General features: G+C 33.8%; 1 protein-coding gene across 4 annotated transcripts in view; it reads right to left on the bottom strand.

Moving 5' to 3' along the window:
• Positions 1–611: 611 nt before the first annotated feature.
• TTC27 (tetratricopeptide repeat domain 27) overlaps positions 612–11,055 on the bottom strand; it is a 219,044-nt gene continuing 208,600 nt past the window's right edge. For 2 of the 4 annotated variants that reach the window (XM_074288154.1, XM_074288156.1), the window contains 4 exons: positions 10,463–10,660; positions 7,978–8,089; positions 4,299–4,399; positions 612–853 (listed from right to left, as the gene is read on the bottom strand). In XM_074288154.1, coding sequence (XP_074144255.1) covers positions 731–853; positions 4,299–4,399; positions 7,978–8,089; positions 10,463–10,660 — 534 coding nt within the window. In that variant the 3' untranslated portion in view covers positions 612–730. The remainder of the gene's footprint in view (positions 854–4,298; positions 4,400–7,977; positions 8,090–10,462; positions 10,661–11,055) is intronic. The other 2 variants (XM_074288155.1, XM_074288157.1) reach the window with 1 other exon arrangement.

The following is an 11,055-nucleotide window of genomic DNA, read 5'->3' as shown; positions in this document are numbered from 1 at the left end:
AAAAATTATCATTTCATAAGGTTATTGAATATATACTATAAATCATGCACCCTTGCAAAAATTCTAGGGTAAAATGTTTTATAATAACATTTGTGCAAATAAAACTAAACACAGGCAACAAGTTCCCACTTAGCTGCTAATGGTTTAGTTAGAATTCAAGTGGAACATGTTCTTCTTTTCACATTTTGCCAAAATGTTTCTCATTTTGCCAAACCTATGTTCTTATGACACAACTACATGATCTTTTAAAAGTATAAAGTCTTCCATCTCCAGATCTTTTTTTTTAATCACTTGTGGACAACTTAAAAGCCAATGTAATCACTCTACAATCTGGTAATAATCTCTCACTCTGCCCCACTCCATCCCCAATTTAGACCAATCTTTCCAAATAATAAACCAATTAATGTTCAGCTGAGACAACAAACTCCATGCCACAGAAAGCTGTCATTTATTCCCTCATAATGCTCCAAAACTTCACGAATAATAAAACATATTTTATCTCACAGTGCCTAGATCCTTTAAAAAGAAAAAAAATTCATTTCAAAAGCTTGAGGAGTTTAAGAAAATCGAATGGGGATGAGAGCAAGAGGGAGAATACTCAACAATAACAATAACAACAAAATAGGACTTTTATTTAATGGTTGCTTTGTGATACAGAACCATAAGAGTGACTGCTGAAGAACAGATATCTTGTTGAATCATCTCTTTCCAGTGCTTGTCCCTTGACAGCTCAATACTGATTCCTCAGTTGGTTGCTCATGTCTTGGAGTTCTGTGATCAAGATGTCCATTGTAGTTATTTCCTCAGCTAATTCAGGGGAAATCTCACCACTTGCCAAATCCACAAAAAGCTGCTGCAATGTTTGGAAAGAAAAAAAACACACACACACATAAGGGTTTTGTTTCATAAGCCACCTGGACACTACCACTTCCCACCCCAACTTCTTTCCAAAATAACTTTACCTTTATTTACACATATACCTGCTAGTGGTGTGATTGAGGTAAAGTGACAATATGGGCCATAGGAGCTGAAAACTTTGATACTGTGGAAGGTCAGGAGATCCAAAGGGTCATCAAGTTAAAGAATGAACTACCCAAGCATCAGAGGAAGTTTGGGGACTAACGGGAAAAGTAAGCCAGGTTCTAAATCCTAGAGAAAGAGGAGTGACTCAGAAGCGGCTAAATAATGATAGCAACGAGGAGCTAGACAAATGATACAGACAGGTACAGTGAAGCTCAAAGAAAAAGTTAGTGAGACAGAGAGAAGTAAGACAGAGAAAAGTTAGTGAGGCAAGAAATCTAAGCAGGGAACAAGGATTAGAGAGATTCCTTCTTCTAAGCTCCATGTGGTTTGGGGACACAATTCAATCCAACAAGCATTTATGTGCCTACTATGTGCCAGACCTATGTAGTGAGTGCTAGGAACACAAAACAAAATATACACACAGTTCAAAGGAAACAATATGTGCAATGACAAATAAAAAATATAAAAAGTAAATATAACAATTTCAGTCATATTAGGAAAAGAGAACCCTGGCAATTGGGCATATCAGAAAAGTTTTCTGGGAGAGTTGGCATTTGAGCTTAACCTTGAAATCAATATTTAAATTCAGTGAGGAACAACTAGACAGTACTTGGCTCTCCTGTGTCTCTTTGACTTGATTTCCTGTATTTTCTCAAATGGCTGCTAGAATAAGTGTATTCAGTGGGGATACATCCATGTAGCCATGCCAATTTCATTTCTATAAAATGTACAAAAATGGGCTCTTTTTTTTTTTAGGGTCCTCTTACTCCATATGTGAGTTTGACATCTCAATTTATATAGGAAGGGAAAAGAGGCATATGTCTATTATTAAGTCATATATAATTGGAAACTTCAAACTAAAATGCCAGGAGGGATTTTCCCCTCCCTTTTTCAGATGATCCAATGAGAATAAATGAGAACAAAAATATAACCCAGACAGTCATTCCCAGCCTCACATCCACTTTTTGGAAACTCCATCATCACAAAGCAAGATTATTCAACTAAATGTAAAAATTCATTATGAATACAGGGTTATGCTAAAATAGGTGTTCAAAACATTAGACCTATAAAGTAGAAGTTACTGGAAAGTGAGATTTTTAAAATATACATACAAAAATATAGCTGCTTTCAAGTTCACTTGAAAGTTGTTACTGTCAATAATATTAATAATATTCACTGTCATTAAGACTAGTATCAATGAACAAATGAATCTTGGCAGAACTCATACTGATTTAATAAAAATCAAAATTTCTTTTAATTATTCATGAACCTGTTCAGATTGTCTTAATGAAGGGGGGAAGGGAGAAGCAAGTATTTTCAATTTTCAGATAGTGAAATTTTTTTTCAAAAGCCTAATTTCTTGTTTTTAAATTTAATAAACTTTCCAGTGCTAAAAAGATGTTAAATTTTTTTTTACAACAGTAATTAATGTTTTCCACTTTGGAAATGAAATGCAATACCTTAATTCCTCAAAACAAAGAAAACTTTTATTAATTAATTATTCATCATATGTTATGGAATTAAAAAGAATATGCACATACCATGGTTTTTCTTTACTATTCCAAAAATGCAGGATACATCACAGACATAGTTGCACGATCATATGCTAAGGATGGTTTACATATATTTTGAATTCTTGTTTTTATTTTCCATTATTTTTTAAATGTAATACCCTTGATATGAACATAAGGAAGAATGAATACTATGGCCTACCACAATGTCTCCTCAGGTCAAACAATCAGACAACTAATGAATTGAGGAAATGATGAGCAAAGATAATAGAACAAAGGGAAAATAACTAAGAGCTCTGGTTAAACATAGTTATGCTTTTAATAAAGGATGAAGACTTTGCTTAAAAATTGTTCCATTTCAAGGATGGAATATGTTAAGCAAAAATTGCATAAAAACTTTTACTAACAGGAAAACTAAGTGGTAAAAATTCTAAAGACTCCAGATATTGCTGAGGAGAGTTATTAATGAATAATCCTTAATTATTTTTAAAAACAATACAAAAAAAAAGCTACTTTCTACCAAAATAGCGAATTTCAAAGGAAAGTGAGGGTGCTTCTAAAGGATGTTGCGTATAAAAACAAAACCTGATTGAAAGAATCAACTGCCAAGTGGCTTCTGGATTGCCAAGTGTACCTAAGATAAACTAATCTTGATCAGGGAATCCTGAGGGTGTTAAAACTAGGTGCAGCTTTGAGCTCTGGCTGAACAGGAAACAAAGGGCATATAATAGGGGACTAAATAAAGAAGGTAGGTAGAGAAAAATGTCTTTTCTGTAAATATTTCAGGTATGAACTTCTGGGAAAGGTAAAGACAAGGTCCTAAGTAGAAAAGTTAAGCCAACTATTTATCAGTGCTAAAGAGGGAAAAGAGGCTTTCTCCCAGACAAAGGAAAATATATAGATAGCTCCTCTCATGAGTATATCCTAAAAAACTATCTGATTCTAAAAGGGAGTCAAAGTTAGTTTGTGACCCAAGATTAAGTGACTATTGATAACAAAAGGATAGAAAAAGAACAAACATATGCTTAGATATTATATTTCTTTATATTTTGTCTCCAGCATTATTTTAAGGTTAGTCAGCTCAGTTTACGTTTAATCAATATGGATTTAATAAAATTTTTTCTTTCTAAAATTCATTAATTATTTTGAAGTTTGATTTCATTATGTGAACATGTTCTTTTAATAAACAATCATACTTTTATGGAGAAGAAAATAGGCTACATTGTGTGCCTTAGTTTCTGAGATTCTGAGCCAACCATATTCATAGATAAACACTTGAGTGTTGACTATAATAACTAATAGGCAAATGTTTCACAAATTGTGAAACATTATTCTAGTGTAAGCAATCATCATCATCATAATCATCATTAATACTATCTACTTGGTAGCAATTATTCAATCTGTAGACTTTGGACTCAAAAGTAACCAACTAGTACATTAAAAAAAGGATGTTTTCTTAAAAATTCCAATATAGTTCAATGATGGAAATTTCTCCTAGACTCCACAAAGATCCCTGATTTGGAAGAGAAGGAAGGGTTTAAAAGCAATCATGGCAGGGTAGCAAGGTAGCACAATGGATAGAGTAATAACCCTGGAGTCAGAGGACCTGAGTTCAAATCCAACCTTAGACACTTACTAGCTCTGTGACACTGGGCAAATCTCTTAACCCTGACTGCCTCCAAAAAACCCAAAATAAATGCAATCATGTAGATTTATAGACACCATTTATAGACTGTCTCTAAAAAAGAAATAGTCCAGCCTCACCTTAGCTTTGGATAACAAGCCACGTAAGTTGAGTCGAGCTGATGAAAGAATCTGTACTGCTTCTTGAGGATCTGACTTGTTCTTACTGCAGTGCAATGCCACTGGATGTTATATAGGAGAAAGACAGTCAATCAAAATCAAATAAGAAGCACATGTATTATCAACAGTAATTTTTAATAATAACACTAAATCTAATGGCCCTCAGAGAGTATTTCAACATGAAAGCACAATTGAAACTTTGGGGAAACTGCCATAATTGTATACATAATTTTCATATTTTCAAAGAAAATCTACTCCTAGGGCATTTATTTCAAAGAAATTCAACATTAGTGAGCTCCCATTCTCTTCCCAGGAAGCAGCTACAAACATAATTTACCCTATCAAACAGTAAATTGTAGGATTATACATTTATAGGTGAAAGAGTCTTTAGAGATCATGTCATTGTAAAGATGAAAGAACTGAAGCTCAGGAAAGTAAGTAGTATATCCAAAGCCACTCAAAATGTAACGCTCTTTCTATAGAACCAACTTGCCTGCAGGCATGAGAAGTCCATATAAAAAATTGTGAAAAAAAAGTAACCCTGGAAGTTTTTCTATGATTGTGTTTGTTTTCCTTTAAATATTATACCAGTAAGAACTCAACTGGGGCAAGAGACAAGTTTTTATCTTTTTAAAATACTTTAGACAATGAACTATGCCTAGCACTCTGTAATATTGATCAGACTTCAATAAGTGCTGAAGGGATTCCGAGTAATGAATAAGACCAATTTTTTTTTTTAATGTGATAAACAGACAAATGTAATAGAATAATGGAATGTATTTTACAGCACAGTGCAAACCTATCCTATTTAAGGTCTCTGGGCTTTTTAAATCCCTATGAACTTTGTAACAGAAAGAAGTATGATTTTCATTGTTTATTTTCAGCCCTCCAAAATGAGAAAATCAAATTCTCTAAGGTGGAAGCAAAACTTAAAGGCATACTCTACCTCTCTCATTTTTAAATTAAGATCATAAATACACACATAGAAGCATTGAAAAAACTTTCCAAATATAATGACACTAGAGGACATTTCAAGAATACTGCACTTTCCTACTGACTACTTTGAAAATATCCACCCACTGTGAAATAGCATGTAAAAATAGATGTAATTTGAGATCTAACTCCCACCCAAAATTGTAAAGATTTTGAGAACAATACAGATGAGTGAACAATGTCAGATACTTGTGCAAAAAAGCCCAAATCATTCAGGCAAGATTGCCCTTACCAAATCTTTTGAAGATTAGAGCTGCCTGCTTAGGGTGCATTATGCACAAGAAAAACATGTTTATTTTCCCTTGATAACATGCAATTAGTTAGATAAATAGAAGGGTATTCAAGTTAAAAACAGTCATAGAAGAACAATTCTTATTCTCTATAGGCAAATGAATTTGCATTGACCCAAGAAAATATTCACAGAAAAGATCATAAATTCAGATTTCTATAAATCTGAAACGGTTCATTTGGTGCTTCTTCAAAGATCATATATCTTTTTTTTCCACCAGATATTTTCTTCACTAGGGCTGTTCAACATATACTGAAGATACACTAAAGCCTATAATGAAATCAAAAAAAAGAAACTCTTGTTTTTCCCAAGGTATTAAAACTCAGCTTGGAGAAATACTGAACTATTTATAAATTATAACCAATATAAATAGCTGATAGAGTCTAAGGTTAGGAATTAGATCCATGATTTCTGTGGAGTAAGAAACTTCTAGATGAGGAAATTCTAACCAATGCAGGTGAGTAGCTTCTTTACAACTTAAAGAGTTTTAGATAGATATTTCACCAGGGTCAGCGAAAGAAGGTACATCAAAGTCTAGACTTGAATCCAAGCATTCTAAACCTGAAGGCCTGATCATTATCTACTATGCATGGTGTCTCTCAATACTAAACTGGAATTTTTTCTAGAGTATTCATTAAATCTGTATGTTTACACCTATACGGCTTTAAAAGTCAATTGCCTAGTCATGACAAAGATATCCTGAGCTTTTGGTGTCATGGATTTCCTGAAAGAATTTTCCTTATTGACTAGCTGAAAAAAAAGAATACTTTGTAAAAGATGTCCCATTCATTGTGCACAACTTTGCATTATATCATTTTCTCAAGAATTTGATAATAATCATATACATTTGGATAGGTAGACAACTGTTTTGCAAGAAGTGTTGGATGGATGTTGAACAAAGAATTTCTGAGAAGATATGCACAAGGTAAACAGGCTGAGATGGACTGCGATTTGCTTGATGAAGGAAGTGCCTATATATGTAAGGATATATTTCAGCTATGTAATATGGTCACCTGAAAATTTTCTTAGTTGGTATTTCAAGAACTACTGCACTTTTGGGGGGAGTTTAACTACACAGGCTCTCCATCTGCTTAATTACAAGGTTAAAGAGGTTTACACAAGTCATTAGATTTAGTGGAGAGGTCAACAAATACTTCATTATCTCCCTGGTTCAGGAAAAGTCTGAAAAAGAAATCTAATCCCAGGTGGAATGAACAGCAGGGAGGAGTTAGGCAAAATTCTAAGACAGGGCATCTGGACAGCTTCCTAATCCCCTGATTCAGGTCTTTAAAATGTGACTTCATTATATTTTTTGAAGCAGATTCCCAGGATATCAGATACACCCATGCTGAAATACAAGTAAAAATACTTATCACTAAACCCAAAGGACAGATTTTTGGAATGTCCACTTTTCTGTACCCACCCATTAGTATAAATAATAAAAAGTTGACATTTGGGATTCACTGAGAACACAGATACACTTAAGCAAACAATGTAAGGTCCTAGGGAGTATATTTTCTTCTTTTAGATATCTCATAACAGTTTTAGAGCTGCCATGACTATAGCAGTCTGTAAATTCTCATAAAGTGAATATTCCTTTATAAATGAGTAAAAGAAGGCAGAAAGCAACAAAATTATTTTCCTAATATTTCCATTTAAGTAAAATTGAGCCACAAAAAGTGGCTAAATTCAATTTAAAAATATGGCTATCTATGAAAACAAATGGTAACAGTAGTTTAATCTGCACAGCATCCTAGATTTAAAAAGCATTTTTTTTCATTTGATTCTTGTAGTGAATTCATAAGCAGATGAAGTATCACAGATGAGCAAACATGTTCAAAAGGAGTAAAATAATTTGCCCAAGATCATCTGGTTCATATGTTGGAAAACCAGGCTTTGAAACAAGGCTTCTCTTTCTGAATCCAGTGTTCGTTTCCCACAAATAAATGTCTATAAAACAACAAATTCCAAGATCCTTTTACTTCAAAAAGTTTTCAATGCAGGAAAATCTCTGGCCACTAAGTTACTTGACAACTAATTAGATTCTAAAGCTAACTAGTAAGTGAATAGCATAATTTTGTTTTTAACAGGTAAGTGGTACAGTGAATAGATCAAGGGAGTTGAAATCCTGCCTCAGACACTAAATACTGACCTTATTCTCTCTATGCTTTGATTTCTTTACTGGCAATCTGGTAACAACATTACCTACCTCCTAGAGTTGTTGTGAGATAGTTGAGTTAATACCTATAAACTGCTTTGCAAAAAGTAAATCACTACATAAAAGCTAGCTTTTATTATTAGTGAAGTTCATAAAAGTGAGAAATGATTATAAAATGTTGCAATACATGAAAAATATACCATGTGCAAGTTCTGTGGCCCCTTTAACAATTTCCTTGAATGAAGCAACGTCTTTCTCCCAAGAATTGGAGTGTGTATCACATTTATAGGCCTTAGTGAGATACTGGAGGACCTAGAGGAAGAAAAAATGCAGTATTATCAGCAAAACAAAAATTTCTTCTTTAAACTTTGTATTGCCTGGAAATCACATGGAACTAATTCCAACCTGAAAAATTGCATTTGTGCAATAATTGGTTATCTGTTACTCATCACAATGAAGCATATAGGACAGAAAATAGCTATTAACACACAGAACCATACATGCTTGTTTAGACAGACCCTCCTCTCTCCAGAAAATAAAGGAACCAAAGGGCACCAAAAGCTGACTCAAAAGAGTCAGGAATGGGACACAGAGATAATTCTGAATCTACTGATTGGATTCAGGTCTCATAGATTTTGTATTACTCAACAGCAGTCTCTCTCTCTCTCTCTCTCTCTCTCTCTCTCTCTCTCTCTCTCTCTCTCTCTCTCATAAAATAAATCAAAATTAAAAGCACTTAAGAGGTCTTCCAGACGAAGCCCCCATATTTCATGCATGAAAAAACCATGGCCAAAAAATAGAATTAGAGGTCTTAAATTTGTATTTTGGCTTGGCCTTACTAATGTGTGGTCTTAGGAAAGTTATTTTACTGGTCTCAGTTTCCTCATTTGTAACATGGGGATAAGATTCAGAGTTGAAGGAATCTCTGAGCCCCCCTAATCCAATCCCCTTATTTTAGAGATATGAAAAAAGGAGCTCAAGAGAGATGCAGACAACTGTCCCCAGCTGTGTAGGTAGAAGAGTTAAGATTTGATCATAAGGTCCCCCTAACTCTGGGACTGGTCTTATCCCACCCTCTCATGCTATACTTACAGTCATAGCTGACTGTCTACATCAGAAAGTTGGTGGAAGGATCCAAAGAGAGAATTTATGAGCAGTACTTATGGTCCTTAAGGAATGATATAAATGACAATTATTGTCATTTATGAAGACATTTGTGACGATGGTGAATGCCCAAGGCCAGACATTTAGTTAGGAGCACAGAAAAGATTTTGAATCCACTTCACTTATCTGTTTTAAAAAAGTCTATAACTAGGTGATTGTGTGAGGGTGAGTGTTTGTGCCTGCATGTGTTGTTTCAGTCTTCTGTGGACAGATGAGGCAGGGAGAGAAATCATCTAGATGTGTAGAGGGCCACAGACAGTGGGGAAACTCTGGGTAAGGTATAAGACCCTTCATCTCAGAGGGCTGAATACAAGCAATACAGGTCTGCTATATAAGATATATATATAAAAACTGAGTTAAAATGCTTAAACACAAAAGTCATTTCCCAATAAATAATGTTCAAAAGAGATTAAAAGACAGTTTTCAAAAGGAAAAAACTCAACTTACCAACAACCAAAAGAAAAAAATACTCCAAATTACTATTAGAAAGATTCAAATTAAATCATTCCTGAGGTCCTCTTTTACAGATCAGCAAAGAAGACAAAAAAAAGAAAATGGCAAGTGCTGAAAAGACCATAGGAAAACAGGCACATTACCACACTGTTAGCACAGCTGTGAATTGATCTAGGAATTCTGGAAAGGAATTTAGGACTATTTTCCATCAAAGTCACTGCACTGTATCTGAGCTGTGAACCAGAGGTATCACTAAACCTATACTCCCCCCAAAAAAGGGAAACAACCTTCATATATACAAAAAATCCAGCAGCTCATATTATTGTAGCAAATCTGTGTGTGTGTGTATGTGTCTGTGTGTGTGTGTGTGTGTGTGTGTGTGTGTGTGTGTGTGTGTGTGTGTGTGTATTCATTGTAATGATATGGATATATATATATATCTACATCTATATATATATATATATACATACATATATATATATATATATATATATATACACACAGAATATAGTAAATGTGTAGATTTGTTTTGGTTTAACACTTTTATTTTTCATAAATACACTTTTCCCTTTTTATTTAAGGGAAGGGATTTTGGAGGATGAGTTAGTGTTGGCAATTTTTTTTTTTGAAAGAGTCACTGAAGCACTTTAAAAATGTATAGAAAACTAAGGACAAGCAGGACAACTTTAAAACTTGCAGGTTGATTTATTATATACTTCTTTATACAGCAAGTTGCATATACTAGAATTTTGTAATTTCTCTCTCTCACACATATACACACACACACACATATATAAAACACATAGATATTTTCTTCCCCATTCTACTTTGTAAATAAAAAAACTATTTTGGGGCGGTTTGCTATGTTTAAAAAACATTGTAATAAAATGAAGATAGATGTTGGGATAAATGGTTTCAAAGATACCTTCCAGTTATACATAAATGTTAATAAGATCTTAATTTTCAAACAAATTCTCCCTCTGTCCAAGCAAGAAAGCAGAGCAATGCATGACTGATTTATTGCATCATAGATTATGAAAAAGCATCCAAGAGAATAGTAAAAGTTACCTTTTCATTTTCATCAGGATTATCACTCTGACCATTCCCATATATTTGTGCATACAACCTCCAGATCTCTCCATCATTTGTTACTCTTGAAGTCACTCTGCCAAACAATTCCCGTAATTTCCCTTTTAGGCCAGTTGCAATATCTCCACTACGATCAGTCATTCCATCAGTGACTGCCCTGACCAGAATCTTTAGGACCTTATGAAAAAATTCATATTAGTAAATTACAAAAACATCATGTAATTTTGTTTAATAGGTTTACTTTCAAAAGTTCTTTTCTAGAATATATATGTACAAAAAATCACAAATTAAACATATTCAAAAGACTATTACATACAAAGTATTAAATCAGCTTTTGTAGAGGATATTTATTTATATAGTTTATATACATACACACACTCACACACACACACACACACACACACACACACACACACATTCATATATATGGACAAAAGGCCAATGCTTCTTCATATGGGTGGGATGCTAAAGATCTGTCCCCAAATTTTAGCATTATATGGGCCTTAGAGGAGCAAAAGAACACACATGTAAGCCTTGACACAGTATAAATTTCCTCTATCTTGAATCTTGGG

The sequence above is a fragment of the Sminthopsis crassicaudata genome, chromosome 2 (assembly GCF_048593235.1).
Source record: "Sminthopsis crassicaudata isolate SCR6 chromosome 2, ASM4859323v1, whole genome shotgun sequence".
NCBI lineage: Eukaryota > Metazoa > Chordata > Mammalia > Dasyuromorphia > Dasyuridae > Sminthopsis > Sminthopsis crassicaudata.
The sequence above is the reverse complement of the archived record's forward strand: the minus strand, read 5'-3'. Positions and strand labels throughout refer to the sequence as shown.